Source organism: Antechinus flavipes, chromosome 2, assembly GCF_016432865.1.
Source record: "Antechinus flavipes isolate AdamAnt ecotype Samford, QLD, Australia chromosome 2, AdamAnt_v2, whole genome shotgun sequence".
Lineage (NCBI taxonomy): Eukaryota > Metazoa > Chordata > Mammalia > Dasyuromorphia > Dasyuridae > Antechinus > Antechinus flavipes.
This window is the reverse complement of record NC_067399.1, coordinates 53,807,067-53,832,915: the sequence shown is the minus strand read 5'-3', so window position 1 is coordinate 53,832,915 and position 25,849 is coordinate 53,807,067. Positions and strand designations below refer to the sequence as shown.

The following is a 25,849-nucleotide window of genomic DNA, read 5'->3' as shown; positions in this document are numbered from 1 at the left end:
TATAAAGGACAAAAAAAAATACAAAACAATCAACAAGATGGATTCTATTATGCTAGATCAAAAATATACTACTTTAGGAGCAGGATTAGAATATGTTAAAGACACAGGATTTACTCTTTAAGGCTTTTTGTTCCATCTTGCAGGTCTTTTTTTTTTCTTATTTTCTTATAACCTTGTTGTTATGCACAATATCTGAATGTTTTGGAATATTCTAGGATAACAATAGAACATATTTACTACTCCTGACTAGAGAACATAAGTACAAATAATACTCCCAGCATACTATATTTTCATGGCCCAGTGCTCAGAACACTGTATTCCATAGCAGGCACTTAGTAAATGTTGACTGACTAAACTAGACCTGCTTTGAAATAGTATTCCTTAGGTCTCTTAAAAAGAAATTTAAATGGTAAAAGAAGAGGCAGTTCCCCAATCAGCCAAAGTTTATGATTTACAACTCAAAACTTGTTTGTTCCAGACCCTGCTCTCTTTTCCAAGAATCTTTGATTTCCAAAAAGTCCGATTATAAAAGCAAAGGTCTTCAAAAAAGGTACAAAGAATTGTACAAATCAGCTCTGGGACTGAGCTCATCTCTGCGATTGGCACACCATGTACAGGAAGGAAAAACAGTTATAAAAAATGAAAATTTGGCCCTAAACGACAATCCATTACAGGTTCTAACTCTCCAAGTTTTATACAGCTTGGACTCTTTAATTTTGGTGTTTCTGGTAAATGAATGTGGATCACACAACAAAGCAGTTACACACTTTCTGTTATTGTTTGCTTGCATTTTTGTTTTTCTTCCCAGGTTATTTTTACCTTCTTTCCAAATCCGGATTTTTCTTGTGCAACAAAATAACTGTATAAATATGTATACATATATTGTATTTAACATACATTTTAACATATTTAACATTTAACATGTATGTAACTACCTGCCATCTAGAGGATGGGGTGAAGGGAAGGAGGGAAAAGGTTGGAACAGAAGCTTTTGCAAGGGTTAATGTTGAAAAATTACCTATACGTATGTTTTGTCAATATTTTTTTTCAAAAAAAAATTTTTTTTGTCAAAAGCTATAATTTAAAAAAAACAAGCTAGAGAAAGAAAAATTAAATTAAATTTTAAAATAAAAAATTTGGTGTTTGCTTAAAACTATTTTATAACATCAAATAATCTGTTATTTGAATTTATTGAATCCTCAGGGTACAGGCAACAGAAGTATCAAGGGAATTACCACAGACAAACGTTGAGGATTTCAACAACCAAAAGAACATTTCTCATTAATGCAGAAAGCAATCAAACATCTGGAGGGGCAATGGAATAGCCAAATCACTCTGGGCTTCAATCTTAAATTTATAAATGATAGAGACTGAATGAGATCAGAGATTCTCCATTGTTGTGTGTGTCACATAACCTCTGTCAGGCTGGTGGACACTTCAGAATAATGATTTAAAATAAGTGAAGGATGTGCTAAAGTTCAGTTTTAGGGGTCAGTGAAAACACAGAAGTCACTTTTGCCCTCCAAATACAGAGACCCCTATCCACAGACCTCATAAGGGCCCAAGGGCTCCAGGTTAAGAAACCCTAGAAAATCTCCAGGACCCTTAAATCAGAGGACAAAGGAATGAGTCATTTCCTCTCCTATCTTTAAGATGATAAACAATGTGAGTTTCCAGTTCTATTAAAAAAGATGGATAGAAGAACAAATTAAAAAAAAAAAAAAAAAAAAAGAATTCTCTAAAGAAAAAACCCTCTAGGTCATGAAGGCAGAAAGTAGAATGAGTATTCTCTGATTCCAGAGTGAATGATCTTTCCACTATACCAACCACATGCCTTCTCTTTGAAAGATGATAAAATCCAAAAAACAAATATGAAGTTTTAATTTCTATTTTAATCCCAATTTCATAATCACCATGAATTTAGGGCTCTGAAACTTTCCCTGTTACAGGTATGATCCCAGCTGCCTAATGCAGTCTCTGAGCTGGAATGTATCCCAAGCCTCAGAGTGCAGGCCTGGCCTCCACACTGCTCCACCCAGAGCAGGACTACTGGGTTGCAATGTCACTAGAAGTCCCTAACCATGGCTACTCCATTCTCTGGCCTGCACGCCAAACTCCCCGGATTCTAGGCCCCCACAGAGAACCTTTCACCTGATCTCATAGAGACCCAAACCTGCCCCACCCCTTCCAGCTCCATGCTACAAGGCAGCACTCACCACCAACAGCCATCCTTCCCCTTGGTTTCTAACTCTAGCTCAAAGAAGAGTAATCAAATCATTATCCTCCAAGGAGGCCATTCAAGGAACCTCCTGCCTTGGCTACCTCTCCTCCCAACCCAGTTTCTCCATTAAAATGTCCATCAGGAAACACTGATAGACAGCTCCCCTAGGCCAGGTGCTGAGCTCCACATTGTGGGGCCGAAGCAGGGAGGCAAACAGGAGCACAGGAGGTCCACAGAAGCACACACTAAAATACAGAGACACTGCAGGGAACCAGGAGCTCTGCAGAAACAGATGCTGACACTAAGGACTCGGCCTCTCTCAAAGCAAAAGGCACATTAAAATAATCTCATAACAAACAAAATCATTAAATAACTAGGAAAAAATATCATCAAATAAACACTCAATTAAATAACATCAATAAATGACAAGGAAAAAAACAGGAAAATCTTTAAGTTTTCCAAAAGAAAAAGTTAAAAGAAATTTAAAATGGTTGTTTGTTAAGGGCAGGAAGGTCCAGGTACAAGATGAGGGACTGTTTATTTTATAGCTCCATTATACCTTGCCCATAGTAGACATTAAATAAGCAATTGTTATAGAAATGATGGAATCAACAAAAAAATGGCCCATAAAGTGAAACTGTCAGATAGAAAAAGACTATAGAGAGAAAAATAAACCCACATTTCAACCAACCTAGATGAATATATCATTCCTTCAATCTGGGGAGAGGGGGAACTCAGTATGGTATATTGCAAGGGAGCTCTACATTGTTACACCTATATTGGATTGTGGCTTTACCAGTCACTAGACAAACAAGACAGACCTATGTTCTTGTGACTAACGTTAAGACTGTTTCCTGGATGTTTAGGTCAAATGAGGAAATAAAATATACATAGAATTTTGTAAACTTTAAAGTACAAACTATTATTAATAATGAACCCTGTCCCCGATAAATCAATGATGAGAAAATACAAAAACGTTTGCTTCTGGCCTTAGGGTTGTTTTTTAATATTTACAGTTAGTCACCTGAAGAATGGAAATGGGTACCATTACTTTTAGGATGCTTAAATTGTCAGATATCTGCACAAATCAGTAGTTCTTATTTTTTGATCTCAGGACCAATTTAGACTATTAAAAATAGTCTAAAAATTAACAATAGTCACCATATTAGAAATTAAAATGTCTTATTATTATTATGAAAATAGTTTGCTGGAGTTTATTTTGGGTATGTTTCTTTTTTCCTCTCAGACATCCTGAAAATAATCTCAAACTCCAAAATGCTTACTGACCAATTACATTCTGAGAACTGTTGGTATGGATAATGAGTATTCTAGGAGTTTGAAAGAGAGCTACTCTGGCAAAATTCTAGAGAACCAAAGAGAAAATACGAACTAGAACCTTAAGGAGAGGAAGAACCTGAGAAGTGGGGGGAATGGAGAAGATGAGAGGGACGAAGAATGGGGGAGAAAAGCACTGAAGACTGGGACAATAGCTTACCATCAGTGCAGAGATACGAAAAGTACTTTTAAGGGATGAGAAAACTGGCTTGGCTGGAAGAGAAAGTTCATGGAAGGAAAAGCAACAATAGCAATTTATATTTATAAAGCATTGTATAATTAAAGTAACACTTTCATATGCGTCTACTTAATTTGACTGATTCTCACAAAATACTGGGAGAAAGTAGTCCACACATTATCTTTCCCTTGACGGATGGTCTGGGTGGCAAGTGGTTAAAGAACAAAAATAGAGTGAAAGTAGGTAGTGCAAATGAAGATTCAATAGTGCTTAGTATTACCTGAACATGGAAGGGAAATTAGGTAGAGCTCATGTTTTTAAGGTTGGGTAACTATACTGCACACTGACACCAGAAAATTCAGCGTATTTTGTTATCAAATGGTAATTTTGAGATCAAGGGAAAAAAATACATGATAAAAACAAATGAAATAAATATGTATGTACATGTATTATATTTGTACATGTAGGCATATAAATATATTTGATGACCTGAAAAGAGAAAAAAGCATGTTAAGTTCTATGACATAAATAAAGCAACTCTGCAGTAAGTGTTCCTTAATGTTCCTGAAAACTTCTGATAAAAAACAGAAATGGAAAAGCTAAAATAATCCCAGACTCGCTCAACTTTCCTTGCAAAAAAAAGACAAAATGTTCAGCATTTACCTAATTCAAGGAAAAAAAATATTTTTTAAAAATGTTTGAGACCAACTTGAAAACAGCTTATCTGTTGTATAAACTCTACCCTTAAATGCTTTTAAAACTAATTATGTTTGCTTGCAACAAAATGTCCTCCCCTTTAGACACAATTCCATCCTGCTGAGTAAGACCCATTAGTTCAGAGATGATGAAAAGCCGATCACCAATGCGGCCAGGCTGTGCCTTCTAAGTAAATAATACATCTTCGTGTTGCAGGCTGTCAGTTCAAGCACTTGATTTAGTAATACCCTCCACAGAGGAGCACCATTTAGAAAACTGCTCCCTAGCTGTCAGGGAGCATGTATGTTTGTTCAGACCAAAGCCATCTGTTTGACTCAAATTTTTTATCTGAATATATGGAAGCCTGAAGATCTGTGGAAATTTATGACATACTTGCCACCCATGACTGATGAGATCATCCAAACAAAGCAACATAAATACAAGGTAATTCTTAACTCCCCATATGCTGAATCATTAACAAGTGACTCAAGTTTTAAAAGGCTCTACTGCCAATCTCCAAACAAATTTACTGGCAAAGAATAGAGAAAAATCAGCCAAGTCTGAAGCACTGCTTTAAGATCAGTATCTGAGGTATATCTGGGCAAATACATGCCTTCAAGTGCTTCTCTCATCATTAATCTCTTTTTAATCTCCTGGCTTTTCCCCTATTATCCATTTAATAACTAAAATCCAGCATGGTACCAAAGAAGGGGCACTGGGCTCTAAAATTATAGGGCCCAAGTTCCAAGGGATGGCCAAGGCACTGACCCTCCCCAGGTTTCCACTTCCTCTAACATCCCTTCCAGCTCCCCATCTATCAGCCTATGATCCTACCATCTGATGTCTCAAGCAAAAGTATGATAACCCTATCTCTTGCATAGCCTAACTCCTCTCCCAGAATCCTTGCATCCACTTGCTCCCTTTCTATTCACTTCTCATTCCTTTAAAATGTAACATCTGGGACTACTGTTCAACCAGTCCCCGTATCTCCAAGGTTACCAACAATTTCTGGACTGTCCAATCCAAGTCTTTTCTCCATTCTCATCCAAGTGGATCTTTCTGCAGCTTTAACACTATGGACAATGCTTTTGCCTGACCACCCTCATCTGACCTTATTTTTCTGCTACACTGCTTTCTACTTCCTGTGGGACTGCTCCTTCTGTCTCCTTTCCTGAATCAATCCAGGTCCTGTGCCTATGTCCAAGCAGACCCTCCACAACCCTGTCCTGGGCCTTCTGGCATCCTCTCCTATATATACTCTCTAGGTTGGAATCTCACTGGAGTTTTGATTAACACCAAGTATCACACCACTACCCTCTATTTAAAAATCACCGATGACTCCTATTGCCTCTTGGATAAAAGACAAAATCATTCAAGCTGGCCCCTAGTCCCTTTGCAATCTTGTTCTGCAGTCATACACAACAGGCTGGTCCCCTTAAACAATACACTGTTCCCCACAACATGCTTCTAAGCAAGCGGTCCTTATGACAGGAACACCTGCCCTCCTCACTCGTGCCTTATGGAAAGAATCCCTGGGTTCCTCCCATGAGCAGCTCATGCTTCTCACCTATAGGAAAGCTCTTGTGATCCTCGCAGTTCTTAGCAATTTCTTCTCTTAAAACAGCTTCTATTTACTTACTTGTATCTGCACTGTGAGTTTCTTGCATTCTTAGTGAAAGATTCTTAGATAGTGACCAACTTAATCTAGATATCCCTACTAAAAATTAAACCATAAAACAAAAAGCAGTTGTAACTCACTAGAAGAAAGATCATGAGTCAGAAGCATTCCACCATTCTGCAATCATTACCTGCTCAGCCCCGCTTCTTTGGAGGTCCCTCACCTCCTTCAATCCTCAGATATTCCTCATCTCTTTCACTGTCACTGTTTTCTATCTTCTACATCCTCACCTCTAGGTAATCTATCCCACCCAAGTGAATGCAGAGTCCTTGAGGACAGGAATAATTCTTTTTACTTCTATATCCCTAAAAAACAAGCACTGTGCCTTGCTCATATGGGCACCAGATGTCTGTTGAATTGAAGTGAATTTCCCTCTAAGCAGGCCAGGTGTCTCTCCAAACTTTTCTGTCAATGTTATCACTATTAGCATTAACTCCCAGTTTGGAATCTTACAGGTTACCTCTGATGGGAATCTCACCTGACAGAACAGAGAGCCACCATTCACCTTGCACCTTCCATCTCCTGCTGGGCACAGGATCCTGAGGGGAGGCAACAAGGGGCCTAGGATCTTCCACCTGCCCCAGAGACACCCCCTCCCCATTCATGGAGTCTACCACTTCCTTGGCCTTCTCAGGGGAGAAGAGTCAAACCTTGTTTGGACCACCCCTTGGACGTTGTATCTCGGGTCCCCTGAGTAAAAGTGACAAGGGCCAGCCCACAGGAACATCTTCTGACTACCTCAAAGCAACAATTCCCCTCTGTGACAGCACAAGGCAATTTCTACCCCCTGTCATCTGCTTGATCTCCTAGGTGGGCTGTGGAGACCCTCTGGTGCATCTCTGACCTCAGGCTTTACATCTCCTGCTGTGTCTGAGCCTTGAAGGAAGCTGAAACAGAGGGAATGCCGGACTTCTTTCATCTTCAGTGGAGGTCTGATTTCCTCTTCCCCCCTCTGGAGAGAAAAGAAGTAGTAAAGCAGGACCTCCCATCTGATCACTGAGCCATGCATCTGCCTTCAGCTTCCTTTGGGAAGAGGAATGGTGCCTCCACTCCTTGAGAAACATTCTCTCACCTGGTCAGACCCTTCACATCCCAGTAATTCTGATCCCCTAGACTAGTGGTTCTCAAACCTTTGTTCTCAATAGTATCTTCATGTTGTTAAAAAACTATCGACGATCTGTTCAAAGAATTTTTGTTAACATGGGTTATATTTATAGCTATTTACTATATTAGAAATAAAAAAATAATTTTGAATTTATAGACACTCTGAAAGGTTTCAGAGACCTCAACAATTCTTTGGACTACACTTTGAGGACCACTGCCCTAAACCATCACCCCCACATTCCCCACCCCCACCTCCCAATTCCTTATTTCCATCCCAACCTTTTCACTCCAAAGTGAAAAGCCCTTTCACTATCCCCTGTAGAATGCCTATTCCATAAAAACAACAAACTTCCTTTCACCCTAAATCTTTTCCAAAGTGAAAAGCCCTTTCACTATCCCCTGTAGAATGCCTATTCCATAAAAACAACAAACTTCCTTTCACCCTAAATCTTTTCCTCTCAAAAAAATAAAAAAATCCTCTCCTTTTATCTATCAATTATACTGAAATCTAGCTCTCCCCTTATCCCCATGGCTTCCCAGGCTATTTATGTCATATCACCTTGACTGGGCCCTCACTGCTACTAGATAATTCTCTGCACCTCACCCCTTTAATCAACTCACTATTCCATTCTCCACCTGGCCTCTTGTAAACCTCCTTTTCATCAGTGCTCATCTTCAAAGATATTCAAACCAAACCTCCCATAGCTCCCCTCCCAATACACACTCAGCTTCTGCCTCCTCACCTTAGGGATCTGTACAAGGTCTGATGATATCATACGAGATTTATTATGGAGAGCTGTTCTTTTTTCCCAGACAGTTGCTAAGGTCTCTTCCAAAAGTCAAAGCCTTTGAGTCTATGAACTGTGGTAGATGAATGTTATTAACAGTGAGTAACAATGATAGACATACTGAACTGAAACATGAGAAATTTATCTAGCTCAGAGCTTCTTAAACTTCTTCCACTCGCAAGAGAAATTTTTACATAACCCTATCTTGAATCTGAGCCAAGGTGTTTCTGGCAGCATTCATGCATGTGCAATGCAAAGTGTGCATGTTGTCTGTTCAGAACTGCAGTAAAGTCTGAAGAAGCAACACAGATAAGCACTGTCAGAAACAGCTCAGATTCATTAAAATTAATTTTTGGTCCTTGCATTCAAAACCTTTTACTATTGTCAAATTTTTTGCAAGTCCACATTCAGTTACTCAAACCTATATGGAGATGAGACCCACAGTTTAAGAAACTTTCATATAACTAATTGATGTAGAATCAAGTGAGAACTTAGAACAACATATAAAGTGACAACAATATATAAATGAAAAGAACCTTGAGAAAGTTTAATGACAAATTATAATAAAGTCTATTTTCTTGATTTTGGCAGTAAGATGAAGAATGTTGCCTACACTGTCACAAGAAGTTTGGATGTCAGTTGATTTTACATTAACATTTTTCCTTGGTATCAGAGAGTTCAATGATCAAGGAGGCCAGTCCATACCTATAAATGAGTCAGATATAACAACAAAAAGTATCAATAAAGGGTTGTTTTTAAATGATTTGTGAGAGAGGGGGAGACACAGACAGGACAAGCACTGATTAAACACCCATTAAGTGCTAGGCACTTTGTTAAGCATTTCCCAAACCCCTCACTTGACAGCATTTTCTTTTCCATAGGCAGCTGGTATGTTCTGAAAACAGGAAGAGACTAATAAATGCTTGTATTAAATATTATCTCATTCTATCCTCATATAAGCCCTGAAAGGTAGGTGGTATTATTATCTCCAATTTACAGATGATGAAGTTGAGGGGAAAAGAGGTTAAATGATTTGCCCAGGGTCCCACAGCTATATCTGAACTCAGGACTTCTCGTCTCTGTCCCCTGACACACCCAACAAAATAAGTGACATGCACTGACAGTTTTTGATACCAATGAAATCTCAGGCTCAGGCATCTCTAAATCCTCCCTTAACCCTCAATGATGGAACAATACTTTACATAACAACAGCAACTTTCCTTCTAATTTGTCTAACTTATTTTCCAGAACTAGAATCTCTCCTTTCTCCATCCTAAGTTTAAAAAGGCTCTTCAAAGGTAATCAGCCCAGACAGACTTTAGAAGACAGAAAATCAAGGGGAAGTAAAATGATACAACCTGGTCTATATGACCTCTGAACAAATCAAGGGAATCAGTGGCTTTATTTATTATTTATATAATATTATTATATATTAATTTATCATATGCACTGTCAAAAAAAACTTGAAGTTTGCCAACAAAAGCAAAATGTACCTTACTTCATATATACACAAGACAGCTTTGCATTTTTTTCATCAAGATAAAAAGCATGATGATAATTATACATTTCCTACTTAGTCATCAACAGAGATTAGTATCATAGGAAAAGAGAATTTCTAATTATGTACAACTAATTTAGATGGAAACTCTGGTGCCCCGGATAAAAATAAAAGACTAAAACTTTTAGAATTTTTCTTCTTCAGCTAAAATATGTTACAAATATTATTATAAGAATCCTGAAAACATCCAGCCCTCAAGTATGACATAAACAAATTCTCCTAAGGACATGTTAAAAATGGAAAAGCTGAGCCTTAGGGACACACAAAGCAAGTCATCCAAAACTATAAAATTCTAATATTCTCTCTGCTTTCTCAGGTTCTATAGGGGATTTTGCATAAAAATCATTAGGAGAGTCTGCTTTCTGTTCCTTTAGTTTAAAGTCACAGTTGGAATTTTTTTGAGCACTTCAGTCTGTTAGCCACTCCTTGGATGTTTTAAGCTTCTCTAAGTTAAAGCCGACTATAATGCTTTCAAAAGCCTTCAGTAAATTGTTATGCATTAACAAAAATAAATCAAATTATAGTCACAGATAAAACATATTTGGATTATAATCTCAGAACACTGAAAAAATGATCATTTATTTCTAGAACTATACACAATTTGATGCAAATTACCAAAAGACATAAATTACCAAAGGAGATAGATTTTAGAAAAAGTGTTTACCATACTTTTAAAAATCATCCTTTCATGAAAGATGGCAAGTGTTATCTGGTTCTGTGCCTTTCCCACTAAAAGCACAAAGTCACCTTCTGAAATGGAATTAACATACACTGAATATGACAATAGCTAATCTGAAAAGTACTCCATAAACAGTAAATCTAAAAGGTCCAAACTGTTTTAAAAAAAAATTCTAACACTAATGCTGGGTTTTATTTTGATTTGTTCTTTAAAACAGAGGAAAATTTAGCCCATTATGTATGTTCTGCATATAAGTCTAAGATAATGTTCATAAGAAGCCTAAAAAATTTAATTCAAACTAGCTAAACACTGACATTAAGATTTCTAAAATCATCCTTAAGCACTATGTAAAAAATACAGGTTCTGCTGCCAACTTGAAATTGAACCAATACCCAGAATGCTTCCGTAGTGAAATAAGATACATTAAAAGAGACCCTCTGAGACCCTCTGAGACCCTCTTTCCCTATTTCTATTTGGCTTTTTTTTAATTGCTCAAAATGATCTGTCCATGGCTTCCTTTAAGTGCCAAATAAAATCCCACCTTCTAAGTAAGCCTTCTCCAACCTCTCTTCATTCTAGTGCCTTCCTCATTATTTTCTTTATATCCATATATACTGTAAAGAGTTTGCTTGTTTATATTTGCATATTGTCTACTAGATTGTGCGTTTTTGAGAATCCCAGGACCTACTAGATCCTTAATAAATGTTTGATTGTGGACAACTCAAATTTACTCATTTCTTCTCCACAATTAAGATATCATCCTTTAAAAACAATGATGATTCTACTGATAATATTATAAATAGATTAATTTGTATTATTTTTACAGAGTTTATGTTGCTGGCTTCATACATTCTTAAGCATTGATAAGAAGTACATATTTAGGCTCCTTTAACCAAGTTGACCTAGCATCAGCAGAGACATTACATCTAAATAAAAGATGACAGTACAGAATGAGAGCAATAAAATCAGAGTTTATTTCAGCAAGATCATCCATAGAATCAAAGCAATAATTTCCTATTTTCATCACTATTCTCTGCTGTTATAAATGTATATACAGTATATATATATATATATATATATATAGTAATATATATACATTTTATATATATGTGTGTGTATATATAATATATATATATACTGATGTAATTGTCATCTTTTCAGTTTTGATTTCAACAGACTACCACAGTCCTAGAGCTGTTCATTCTCAGATGAGTAGCTGACTTTTTCCTAAGCACAAAAATTCCTAGTTATGACTTTAAAAGAGATGATAGGCTTTAAGTTGCTTTCTATATCAAGCAAAATCCAATATGCTAAGGAAATTGTATTTAATATCTTACCCAATTTTATCCACTATATACACCAAAAGATGTGCTTTAGATTGAAATTATTTGTTTTTAGCCAACATCTTACAGCTTTGGCAATGTAAATGCAGCAATTTTTTTTAAAAAACCAGAGTTCTCAAAATGTCAAAGTTGGAGCAAACGCTAAAGATCTAATCATCCCCTAATCTTTATTTAGTCCATAGTGGGAAAGAAAATGTGTTTTTTCCTTGTTTTCATTTTTAAATGCTGAAGGAATAAATTTGGAGTTATACAATTTCATCCTGCATTGTCATGGAATCAACAGAGTATTTATTTAGTCAATAGTTAAATTCAGTTAGTTGTTAAAACCTAAAAAATATATAAACTGTTACCTGTATGAGGTAAGTAACCCTTAATAGAAGTAGACATGAGCTTTTTTATTTTTAAACACACAATACTGAGAAGCCAACATATTCTACTCCTATTTCACTATAATTCTATTACTTTCTAGTCAGTAACCCTATTCCCACCTTCTTCACACTCATTCATATAGCCCTTGAACCTTAGAATCATAGAACTTGAGGTCCTTTAAAACACACACAGGGCACTTCAAAACTTTTCCCTCAACACCCTTAAGAGATCATTTCTACCACAAACTTCCCTTCCCTTGGTAAAGAGGCATTCATTCCTCTCATCACCCTGGAACCCCAGAATCAAAATTGGGGTCTCAGGAGGGGCCTCAGGTGTCATCTAGAACAACAGTGGAAAAGGATTTCTACTATAACTACATATTACAGTGCTGTAGGTATTCAATAAAGGTTTTTTAACTTGACACTCTCACCTTTCTTTCACACACACACACACACACACACACACACACACACCCCTTTAACTTCCCCCCCACAGCCCAGTGATGCTCCCTCTTCCCCTACATACATACATGGTCCTAGTGAATTTCCCCTCAGAGGGCACTGGCCAATAGTACAAAGTTCTATGATTTTCACCCTACACACACACACTATAGAAAGCCCTTCCTGATCCCCCTTACTTCCATCACCTTCCCTCTTTTGATTACCTCCTCTTTGTCGATAGCTCCCAGGTAGTTCACGTGGACTCTTCGAGGACAGGGACTGTCTTTTGCCTCTTTTTGTATCCCCAGTTCTTAGTATAGTGCCTGGCACAGAGTAGGCACTTAATAAATGCTGGCTGACTAGCTGACACAGGGCCTTACTAAGTTTCCCCATTCTCCCCCTCCCCATCACAGACTCACCCCTCCCCCTGTTCGAGCACACCTTTCCCCCTCCTTTACACATTCTCTCCTCCCCTGCACACACATATGCACTCTCCCCCCTTGAACACTTACTATCTCTTGCATACACATATACTCTCTCCCTCCTCTTACACCCCCCAACTTACCCTTCCCTTGCACTTATTCACTGTCCCCTCTTGCTCGAAGAAACTCCCCCTCCCTTGTCACTTTCCTCATACCACCCCTCCTCTCCCTAGTACAAACATTCCTTCACTCGCACACACTTCTACCCCCCAACCCTGCACACACACACGCGCACGCACAGTGCCGCCCCCTCCCCTGTACACACACACACGCGCGCGCGCGCACGCACACTTCTCCTCCCCTGCACAAACACACAGGCGCACACACAGTGCCGCCCCCTCCCCTGCATCCCTCCTCTCCACCAGCCCGCTCACCCTCCCGGCAGCGCCGCCTCCAGATGGTGTCGGTGTTGAGGATGCGCCGGAACTTGGTGCAGACCTGGGCCAAGCTGGGCAGGTCGGTTCCGGGCAGGGAGGCGAAGATCTCCACTAGGAGCTCGGGAGGTAACTCGAGGAGCGAACAGCGCGCCGGGGCCGCAGGGGGCTGCGGGCAGGCTGGGACCGAACCCCCAGCGCCCCCAGCCGCCAGGCCCGCCCCCGGGTCCCCCGCGCCCCCGTGCCCCGCGGCCCCGCAGGCCCCCGGCGGCTTGGGCATGGCCGGGGCGCCCTCGATCCTCTCCTCCTCCGGGTCAGTGTCAGGTTCGCTCTCGACCGCCGCCCCCGCCGCCTCAGCCGGGCCCTTGCGCTGCTGCCGCCGCCGGCAGCCCCGGGACTGACCCACCCCACAGAGCCGGGCACACACCGCCATCCCGGCTCCTGTGTGACGGCCCCCCCCCCCCAGCACCCCCGCGCCCCCGCCGCGGTCTCCGCGCACGCGCGCGCCTGCGCCCCGCACCGCGCAGCAGCCCCTGCTACCCCCGCAGGTACGGAGTCGGTTCCCGGCCTAGGCCAATCCCGCTATACGCCCTAGGGTACACACGCTCGTACTCCAGCCTCCCCGAGTTTAGCCCCGCCCCATGCTATCTGCCCCTCCTTCCGAGGAGGCTAAGCCCCGCCCCCTATCCTTTCCCGTGTGACAACACAGAGCAGACGAGCCCGTCCCCCGAAGCCACGCCTCCCTCCTCTCCAATCACCTGGAGTCTAAAACCGGCCTTTTGAAGGCATTCTCCGCCCCAGGGACCGCCGGCCGGCGGCAACCAGGGTATTGCGCCTGCGCTGAAGGAAGCTGGGGGGAGCGAGGGTGGAGTTGGGGGGAAAGAGGAGGGGTGGGTAGCCAAGGTTTCCACCCGCAGCCGCGTCGCAAACTGCAGCAGCTCCCCCTCCTCATTGAGAAGGGGGACTCTAGAGCTTCATGTGCCATAGGACGTCAATAAGCATTTATTAAGCACCACCAACCGTGTGCCCGGTGCTGGGCATGCAAGTACAATGAATAAAACAACCCTACTGTAGGGACTTGAAGGATGTATTAAGCGCCTATATTATGCCAGGTATACAAGCACAGTGAAAGAAAGGAGTTCAATTACATTTTAAGCACCTGCTATATGCCAGGTTTGGGGCGCGTAAGTGTAATGAATGGAACTACCGCTTCCAAGGAGCTGACATTGTAATGGGGGGAGGGAGGAAGACCATAAAATCATATCAAAACATATCCTGCGTAAGTATAAAGTCTGAACTGGGAGTGATCCCAACTATGTGGACAATTGTATTCTTGCAGGATGGGTTTCACTTACAACTCAATGCATTTAACACAAGTTCCAGAGAAGTCTGAGAACTGGAGAGCCTTCCTTTGTTTCCCCAGAGCACCTAGTAGGCGCTTAATTGTTGATTTGTAATTGGGAGAGAGGGGAACGGTTTAAGAAGAGAGGGGTAGAGGTTTCACACTCCCCGACAAAGACACAAAAGCAGTTCAAAAATCACTGCTATCCCTTCATTTATCCAAATGAGGAAACCGAGGCCGAGGCAAGAAGTAGCTGCAGCGATTCCAACCGTCCCAGTACCGCTCAGTCTGTTTTAGCTATTCTGCAAGTAGCCCAGCCTATCTTATTACATTGTAGCGCCAAAGCGCCGGGCCCGCCAGCTCTCCTCCCCAAAGGAGTCAGATCCGAGCAGTGTAATTCCCACTTAGGAGAGGAGGGGGCAGGGCGTTTTTTCCTTCTTTAACCCAAATGCGCCGGTTCTTACAACTTAAAAAAAAGAAAAAGAAAAACTTAGAGAAAACAAGAATTCACTTTCCGAACTCTAACCTCTTCCCTTCTAGCTTATGCTGCATCCTCCCTAAATCTCTAAGATTAGTTTTATATTTTAAAAACTCAGGAGAAAAAAAAAAACTAATGCGGATGCCCCGTGTGAGGATCGAACTCACGACCTTCAGATTATGAGACTGACGCGCTACCTACTGCGCTAACGAGGCTCCTTAGCAACAAGCTCCGTGAAAGGGCTTTTGAATAAATTTATGAGCGCGGCGACTGGATTTCTTTTATTTTTCGTTCTTTGTATAATTTCAGTTTAAAATGTCCCCATATTTTTAGCAAAAGACTGGATTCGAACTTGTTTAATGAATTAAAACCTCCCCGACATTATAAGAACAGTCATTGAATTAAAATGTTAATATCATTTTGTACCAAACCAAAACTAAAGGGGAAAGAAATCAGATTCCAATTTGTCATCACGTCCTTCTGGGTGGGTACCCGGTTCCATGGTAGAAATCTATTAATAATATTTACAGCTATTAATTATTATGAAACCTATACAGAAAGCAGGCAGCATATTTCCTGCAAGTGCTCAAGAAATGTTTTAACTCAGAAACTGGTTTTGTTGACTGCAGACTGATATTTCACCTTAAAAAAAATTTTTTTTCATGGACACCCTTCCCTTCTTTGAAGGGCCGCCATCAATTAAGTTCTTTACTGTTGAACCCCAGTGATTGCAGGGCTGGCTCTAGATGCACCTTAGATAACAAAAAAAATTTAACGATCTTTTGGATTTGAAGAAAAGAAATGATAAATATTTCCCATTCTTTAATATATTGAATCCCATTTTAAATCTAGGTGTGTTTTACATTTTCCAGTTCGTGCAAATTATTTTTTTTAATTTGAAAAATGTTTTATATTTTATATTATATATAATTTATGATATATATATATATTTTTAGTCATATGTAAAACCAATTTTTAACTTGGCTTTTTTTTAATTTTGAGTTTCAAATTTTCTCCTTTCTCCTTCCCTACCTGAGAAAGCAAACAATTTGGTAAAGGTTATACATTTGTAAGATTTGTTTCCATCAAATTAATTTTTTTTTTAAAGCGTAAGGTCAAATAATGAGGGGATTGGAGATGATGTCTAAAATCCTCTTAAGCTCTTATAGGTTACCACTTCAAGATTCTAAATCTAGTTTTAAATAAACTACCAATTTTTATAGGTGTTCCAAAAGAATTATGTCTACCAAGAGTATGTTTACTCTGCCTTACTCTAATTGCCTCAGCATCCAAATAAGTCCAGCTTTTTTTTTTAATTAGAAAGGACAATTAAAAATCACAGCTACCTGCTTAATTTTTTTTTCTTTTGTTTTTCTCATATTTTAATATTTCCTTTTTAGTGTGGAAGTTAGATTGTAACATCAACCAGTCTAGCAGGTTTTGTAGCTTTCTGGGGGATGCACATTAGTTATTAACCTTTGTTTATTTATGAAGCATAAATAAATATAAAACTGGGGCAGTTGGAGAGTGGAGTGGAGAGCTCCAGCCCTGAAGTCAGGAGGACCTAAGTTCAAATTTGGCATCAGTCACTTAACACTTCCTAGCTATGTGACCCTAGGCAAGTCACTTAACCACAATTGCCTCAGCAAATAAATAAATGTCTACAGATATGTATACATCTGCATGTGTATTGTCTGTGTGTGATATTATCTGTGTTATATATTATATGATTGTAGACATGTATTCAGATATATATTATTGAAGGTGTACATATATGTACACATAAATGTGTGTATGCACATAAAATGAAACTTCACATATAGAACTTCAATAATTGTCATGAACTTCACATATGTGAATAAACACAGATTTATTATATAATACCTGGAAATATACACACATTAGTAATTATTGAAGCTCATATGTTAGTTATCACTATTAGTAATCAATGTATATATAAATCTTATTGTACTATAGTAATATATCTTAATATCATGTAATTTACTGATAATGTTATTAATTCTCAATAAAAATCAATAATAAATTATATTATTAATAATAAATTAATAATTAATCATTTATTAAGCATACTATGTTCTAGGCACTATGCTACGTGCTAAATCCTTAAAGGCAGTCCCTGCCTTCAAAGAGATTATAATTTCATGATAATAATGATGATGATTTCTCAAATCCAAACTTGTTCATTAAATATTAAAACTGGAAGGGACATTAGAGGACATCTTCTCTGATTGCCTCATTGTATGGTACTCCGAGTGCCCTCATGAATTCTTTATAATGTACATTATGTCAGTGTTTCAACCATATCTGCAACTCACATCATCAAAGAGCTAAAAGCTTTACAAACACACACACACACACACAACACACACACACACACACACACACAAACACACACACTATATGGAAGCAGGAATATATTAGTTTTCTGTTCTAGTTTTCCAGCAAATCAGTTTTGTAATCTTAGACAAATCATTTTACCTTCCTAAATTTCAGCTTAAACATTGGGGATTGGATTAGATAATCTGTAAAATCTCTTCCTGTTCTAATACTAGTATTTTATGATTTTCAAAATTATAAGGGTCAGCCTTCCTAGCCTAACCAATGAGTATATTTATAGAGAAACTTTTAGTGAATAAACACAATGAGCAAGATTCAACAGGAGGACAATGAAGAGGGTTCATCACATGACAATAGCTCTATATTTAAATACATCATCACATGATGACTTAATAATCTTTCTCTTTCCTTTCTGTATAGAGATGTTTGTTTTTTTTACAGACTGTGTTGTATTTCTCCTTCTCTCCTTTTAAGCCTGTCTTTCTGTGAAAACTTTATTTTCAACTTTCTTTCACCGATTTTTTTCTTTATCTCTTCTCTTTAAAATATTTTTTCAACCCATCTTTTACTCTTGCATATGAATTGACATACATTTTTAAAGCACACTGAATTGCAAAGATTCATTGCATCCAGGGAAACAATTGGATTCTAGAGTTAATATATAAGCCCTTATCTACAATTGTACTTTATTGTACTATACCAGGATAATAGAGCAGAGGGTAAGGGGAGGGTTGTTTATTTGTTTGAGAGATATGACCACCTCAGAGTCTACTGTGTAAAACTGGATCTTGTAAGTAAGGTGAAGAGTTATATTGGTCTAAGAATAACATCAACCTTTCATCCCTTACCCCTCTTTGGGGAGGTTTGGGAATGCCCTAGACAGGAACAGTCATGAAATTTAAACAGTAGATGTGAGTCTAAGAATGCTCTGGACAAAAGGAAGTACAAAAGTCAATTTTTTTTTTACTTTTTCTTTTTTTTTAAGTTGGCAAACATACATATTGAAAGAAGAAATACAGGCCAAGCAAGTTATGGACTTGCTTATTTCACTCAACTACTGTTCTTGAATCTTAGAAGCAAGATGAGCATCATTCTACAAATTTCCACAAAGCTTCCAAGGAGTCTTGGGGAAATTTCATCAGCTTCATGTGTTTAGGGAATATAGAACTTCCATCATGGGTTTAATAAGAATTAAAGGTAATCTAAATCTAAATCAAATAGGTATCTAGGACTATAACTTTGAATCAGCACCAGACACAAGAATTCAACAGAATAGATTTAATGTTAGCCTGGGTACATTCTACTTGATATTGTTAAGCATCCTAAGTTAGCTGTGATAGCTCATATCCTCAACTATGTACTGTGAATATTATCAGCCTGCCCTTTTCAGGAGAGGTTTCCTAATCATTATACTTTTAGCAGATTCGTGAGCTGAGTCCAAAAGATGGCTCTGAAGAGCTGAAGTCTAGATGGTAGCAGAGAGAATTTTTATGAGTATGATAACATCAAAGATACTTAGCAGAGAGCAACATGAAGAAATCACCAGAGACTGAGTATGTGTAACGTCACTATGTATCAATTATCCTAACCATGCACTATCCACATGTAGATAGAATGCTGGTTACATATGGCTCTCAAATGCATTGAAAAGGTTATGATATTTGGAGTTAAAGAACTTGAATTTTAATCAGTGATGTCTGCCACTTACTATCAATAGAACTTACACTAGTAATTGAACATTTCTTGAGGGAGTTGAACAACAATAATAAAAAGAATTAACAATTACACAGTAGCTACTATGTGCCAGGCAATATTTTCAATATGTTACAAATATCTCTTTTGATCCTCAACAGAGCTGGGAGGTAGGTGCTATTATTATTTATCCATTTTATAGAAAAAACAGTATATAGGCACATACACATAAACACATACACACACACACACACACTCCTTCTATATGGAAACAAGAATATATTAATTTTCTGTTCCAGGTTCACCTTTTCTAATAAACCAGCTTCTTGGTTAAATGACTTCCTCAGATTCACTAGCAATTTAAATGTCTGAGGCTGCATTTGAGTTCAGATGTCTAATACCACATCTGGCTATAAATCTATAATTCTCCAATCTTATTATCTTTTCAAGTGTGGCTCTTTATTATTAGTTTTTCCATAACTGGTAAAGTGGAAAGTGTTGGGAGAGGGGACAGGAAGCTTTGAGTTCAAATCCAACCTCAAACATTTACTATCTGTGTAACTCTGGTCAAGTCTATTAACTTCAAAAATGAAAATAACAATAAAATGAATTAATGGGATCAAATGAAATAATATTTGGTTTTTTGTCTTTTTTTTTTTTGGTTTTTTGTCTTTTTAAAGCAGTTAGCATAGTGCCTACTACATAGTAGGTGCTACATATATACTTATTCCCTTCTCTTTTGCTCCCCACACTGATGGTGTGCTAACCTAGAAGAAAATATGTTTCTCATGATGGGAGAGAAGTCTTTCTTTGTTATTTTATTTATAAAGGTATTAAAAAAAAAAAAAAAAAGATGTGCCCTCTGATTAGCTAGTAAAAGTAAGCTTGTGGACTATGGTTTTCATTACATAATGATCCCCTGAAACTTGGAGTAGCTTTTCTGGGGACCAACATGTGAGAAGTGTCACAGTTGCTACATTTTGGAGATTTGTTCTAGATATCTATTTTCTAATGCCTTAGCATTGTAGGAATTTAAGATTTCCCCCCTCTTTTATGTATATACATAGAAACATAAACACACACACGTATACACACACACACAAACATCAATATAATACATGCATATTTTCCTTTCTTTAGCATGTGACTACACAAAAGGATTTTCTAATGAAAACTGACCCCTACAGGAAGCTAGCTCAATGTGTGATACATTGTAAGAGCTTGATAAATGATTGTTTCCTTTCGTGTGACTTTTAGAAGCCAAACTCATGGTTCTCCTATAACTAATGCATTTTTTTATAGTTGTATGTGATTGAAGCTAAAATTAGTATCAACGTTGGTGGGAAATAGTGAACCCAAGAGCCCCACAGAGGACTCCTTTTATTGGATTGCCTGAAAAACAGGATGACAAAGTATTGAGAGCTCTCTGTGATTTAATTTAGAGAGATATGAAGTAATTTCCAAGGCACACATACACACAAAGACCTATCTATATCACAGCCAAGGGTACATTTCACATCCTTGTGGAGATAAAAGTTGGGGAGAATACTTGAGCACGAATTATTAGACCTTCTCATGGACACAAAATGCTAACAAAGACTTGGATGTAGCCAAAATTATAAGGAAAATAGTAAATTGGGAGTAAAATTTTATAGTTTTTTAGATAGATAAAGGTTTCATGTCTCAAGTATATGAAGAAAACTTTGTCAGATTTGTAAGAATACAAGTCATTCCCCAGTTGATAAATGGTCAAAGTCCCCAATTGACTTTTGGGTCTGAATAGGCATGTATTTCAATGAAAAAAATCAAAACTATACATAGTCACATGAAAAAAATGCTCTAAATCACTATTGGTTAAAGTAATGCAAATTGAAACAATTTTGAATATGTTGAATTCTCTTTTTATGCTGTGTTATATAAATGGAAATGTTTCTAAATCAGGGTTTCTTAACTTTTTTGTGTATCACACACATTTTGCAGTCCAGTATCTTCAAAGATCCTTTCCAACACTAAATTTCATATCTCTCAGATTGACTAAAATGATAGAAGAGGAAAATGACAGATGTTGGAGAGGACATGGAAAAATTGGGACACATTCACTGCTTGTAGATTGTAAACTGATTTGACCATTTTGTAGAACAAGTTGGAATTATACCCAAAGAGTTATTAAACTGCCAATACCCTTTGACCCAGCCCTAACACTCACTATAAGGTCTTTTTCCCAAGAGGAATAGGGAAAAAGGAAAATAATTTCTATGTACTAAAATAATTATAGCAGCTCTCTTTGTGGTAATAAAGAACTGGAAATTAAGGGCAGTGGGTCAATTTGGGAATGGTTTAAAAAGTTATGGTTATGATTGCAATGGAATAGTATTGCACTATAAGAAATGAGGAGCTGTTATTTTAGAAAATTTTAGAAAAATGTGGAAAGACTTGCATGAAGTATATCAACAATGAAATGAGAAAAACCAGGAAAACATTGTACAAAATAATAGCAATATTGTTCTAAGAACAATTAAGTCATTTTGAGTATTATAAATACTCCAATTACAAAGGAAAAGTGCTATCTATAGTGCTCTCTATATCAGAGAAAGAATTAGTAAATAGAAGTTTGATTAATATGATTTTGTATGTGCATGCATGTGTGCGTGTATGTGTTTGTGTATGTGTTCATTTATGTAATGATGGCCTTGTCTAGGCTGAATTAAGGAGGGAAGAAGAAAAAAAATAAAAAGCGCACAGCAGAGAAAGAAACAAAAACCTAGAAGGAAGCACAAAAAGCAGGATAACATTGAAAACAATTGTAGTATTTATTACCATTGTTTTTTAATAAAAGTGTGAGATGAAAATTCATAATTTTATGTTGAATTCTCTTTTTATGTCATGCTGTGTAAATGGAAATGTTTCTTTTTTGTTTTTTTTTGTATTTAAATTTAAAATTAATTTTTTAAAAATTTAAGAATAAATCAAAGACATTTTTGGGTGTCATACACATTTTGCAGTTCAATATCTTCTAAGATCCTTTCCAGCTCTAAATCTATGATTTTATTATCTCCAAAGTCAAATGAGGAACTACTCTTGGTTGACCATATTTGAAGACTCCGAGAGCATTTGCTGAGGAGTGGAATAATCGATAGAAACACTCTTCCAGGAAAGACAAAAGATCCTGTGTCCAAAGATCATAGCAGCCTGATATAAGAAGAGTAAAGCCACAAATCTGTATATTTTGCTATATTTTATTTTGGTTTTGGTTTTAGGTTTGTTTTGGGGGGAGGGGTTGCTTATATATTTGCTATATTTTGTTAGAAATGTGGTTTAGACAGACATAGACATGCTTGACTCACTTGAGAAACAAACAGATTTGGTTCTACAAAGACTGTAGAACCTAACCCACCTAACCATCATCAAGAAACAGTAGTGAAGAGGATAGATGTCAGTTACCCCAGACACTGAAAAATGGAGACAAAATCTACTATTTATCAGCTAGTAAGTTTCATTCTGAATCCTAAGGAAATCCTAGAAAGATTTGTTAAAGAGAGGGTTGGCAAATACCTACGACATGAAACAGGAATAACAAAGAGTCAAACTGCTCTCTTCAAGACTGGGACATGATAGACTTAACCCTATTTCCTTTTTGGCATACTATGGACATATTTATCATAAGTTTTACTAAAATCTAGATAAATCAGATTTAAATAAACCTAATACTACTCTTATGAAAAAAAAAAATGGAGAGATATGGATTAGACAATAATACTATCAGATTAATTCAGAATTGGTTGGATAACCAAGATCAAAGTGTTTGATATCCAAGTAGTAGGAGATCACCAATGGAAAACACCAAGGATCTGGTTAGGCCCTTTGTTAATTATAATTTTTATCAATGACTTTGACAAAGTCATTAGTGATATGCTTCTCAAATTTATAGGTATCTAACCCTGGGGAGAAGGAAATGGCAAACCACTCCAATATCTTTGCCAAGAAAACATTAAATGTGGTCACAAAGATTTGGAGACACAAATGAAAAAAAAAAATTACTAAACAACAATAAACTCAGTGGATAGCAGATTTAAGATCCAAAAAAACTTGATAGATTAGAATAATCTTATTCTCAATCCAATAAGAAATTCAATAGAGATGAAATAAAGTTCACAAATATAATAAAATGGGGAAGCCAGGGAGAAATTGCAATTCTGAAAAATATCTGGGGTTTTATTGGACTCCAAGTTCACTATGAGTCATAAGTATGAGATGGTAACCACAAAAGGCAGAGCTCAAAACAGGGAAGAGAGAGTTCCCCTCTAATCTGTTCTCAAAAGACCTCATTTTAAGTGTTGTGTTCAGTTCTGGATGTCTTAATTTAAAGAAAGGACATTGATAAAATAGAAAGAATGAGATCTCTTTCAACTCTTAGGTTCTATGAGTCTAAGAGAAAAGTCTTAGAATAAGCAGGAGGATGCAGATTTGAAGCTAGCAATTGACAAGTGCTCATTTTACAGAGACTTTGCCAAGTATATAAGTTCATTATGGGAGAAATATCTCTCCATTGGATTTGTATGACAGGTAAACTGCTGCTGAATAAATCTATCACAATGCATAAATTTTAGAAGTAAAAATCTAAGGGCAGGTTCAGGAGGTAGAAAAATAACTCTGAACAAAGATTAAAATTCTAACGAGGCTTTTTATAGATATTATATCCCAGGGATAGGGAAATAACTTTTGACATGTCTCTCCTTAGATAATGAAAGTTGAACGCATTTGGGTAACTAGAACCATGATCTCCTACATCCTCTAAGGAAATAGACCTAGTTAAACCGACTGTATAGATAAACTAAGTCAGGTTACAAATTAAACTACATTTGGAGAATTCACAGTGGGCTAAGAGGGAAATATTTACATGTCATAATGGTAACCAGATATTCCCTATTAGAAGAATCCTTTCACAAATAGCTAAATCACTTTGGAAAACTCAGGCTTTTCTTTGATTTCTGATATGAGGAATGTCAAAAAAAAATCTTCCCTTAATATTATTATTCCATGAGTCATTTTTTAGCCTTTATTTAACCAAATGTTCCAGAAAAAAATAGCATAATAAAATTGTATACAAAGAGATTTTTTTCAAATTCTTACAACAAGTTTCAAAATAGAGAATATGAATCTAAAGTAGAAGGAAGCATTCCTTAACTGGTCACATCCCAGAAATCCACTATTTTTTAATAATTGGATGACTATCAGAAATTTGTGAAGAATTATGATATCAATGCTAAATCACTCAATGGTTTCATTTGGCAATATATGCTTGAAAAGCACCAAAAACAAAATTCTGAGCAAAAGGAGTCAATCTGGCCTGATCCATTGAAAGCAATTTTTTAAAATGTAGGAATGAAAAATGGAATTTGACATACATATATACAAGCTTTCTATTTATACTACCCATTGATGTGAAGAAATAATCTTGTAGCAAGGGAGCAAAGATCACTAGAAAACTATTGCATTTTCCAACAGAGAACTTAATGACAAGACATTTTATCCCATACACAAAATGAAGTTTGAGGTTTTGAAGTGATTGGTCACTTAGAAGTTCTGAGATCAAACCTCTAGAATTCAATTTGAAACCTGGACTAAGAAGAATGTATCCATATATTTTGATGAGCACTAAGTTAGACACCACCAGTAGCTGGTACAGAGCTAGGCTCAGAATCTTTGCCTCCAACATACTCCTCAAGGTGACTTAGATCCATCAATAAACCTCTCAATGCTCCTGGTCAACTGTCTAAAACTGTCTTAAGTTTCAGAATAGTTGCTGCTGCTCTGTTTTGATAGAGGGAATATACTCTCTAGAAAGTCCCTTCACCAATAAAATTACAAATCAAATGAACCCTCACAACCATGAAATTCAGATAATGAATTCTGGATAAGGAGGATAATTCCATAGTTGAAAGACTGAACAACCTGTCAGTGACAAGGTGGCTCCTGAGAATGGTCTAGTCTCTGCACAGAAAATCCATATTATTGGGGAATTAGTCTGGTTCTTTGAAGAATAGGAGAAAAGGAATTATGGAGATTTATCCAAGAGAACCTTGAGAAAAAGGGCCCAACTCCCAGTTGGAGAGAGACTGAGCTAGATAATTGTTCAGAAAAAATTAATGACTCAGATGAGGAAGAATCTGAATGTGCTTTGGTTAACACCCATAGCACATCAAAGAAGTCAAGAAAACCGCAGGGAATTTTTGTTTCAGAAGGGAGGTGGGAAAACTGCCTAAAAAACAAATGGTACCTATTAATGTCCAATTTTTCAGATACAAATTCTAGACACAATTTTCCATGGATGAAGTTCTACTTCATTTGTTCTGATTGACTGTAACAAAGGTAACAAGATGGGAGAAATAAAGTATCAGAAAATTTGGAGGTATAAGAGAAGGAGGGAAGTTTTGATAATTGTATATTCAGAAGGGATAGGAATATAGTCAGGGAAGTCTAATACCTCTGGGGTGAGGACTGCCTGTCCCTTTTCAGGGCTGCTTTCACTTTTGGCGTCCACCTGATCCACTGAACTCTCACCTATAGCTCCAAGAAGCTGGTATAAGCACAGCAGGCACAATAAAAAACTCATCCTCGTAACCCCAACCCACTAAACACTTCCATCTAATCTCAACAATAAAAACCCAAGTGGGGTCATGAACACAACTGAACAACAATGACTGAACAGCAACAAATTGAAGCCACCGACCTAC

The 25,849-nt window shown here is 37.5% G+C and overlaps 1 protein-coding gene and 1 non-coding gene across 5 annotated transcripts in view; both read right to left on the bottom strand.

The window, feature by feature from the left end:
- The window catches only part of FBXO31 (F-box protein 31), a 69,049-nt gene that overhangs the window by 43,008 nt on the left and 192 nt on the right, over positions 1-25,849 (bottom strand). The window contains exons 1-2 of one of the 4 annotated variants that reach the window (XM_051974818.1): positions 13,246-13,470; positions 12,614-12,712 (exon numbers count right to left, since the gene is read on the bottom strand). The exons of 1 other annotated variant lie outside the window; for it this stretch is intronic. Coding sequence is in view for 1 of the 3 variants with exons in the window: in XM_051974815.1 (XP_051830775.1) it covers positions 13,246-13,678 (433 nt within the window). In the remaining 2 variants the exon portion in view is untranslated. Of the gene's footprint in view, positions 1-12,613; positions 12,713-13,245; positions 13,694-25,849 lie in introns of those variants that run through there. 2 more of the 4 variants (XM_051974815.1, XM_051974819.1) reach the window with 2 other exon arrangements.
- Positions 15,208-15,280, bottom strand: TRNAM-CAU (transfer RNA methionine (anticodon CAU)). Its single transcript has one exon. It is a non-coding gene; the product is annotated as a tRNA-Met (tRNA).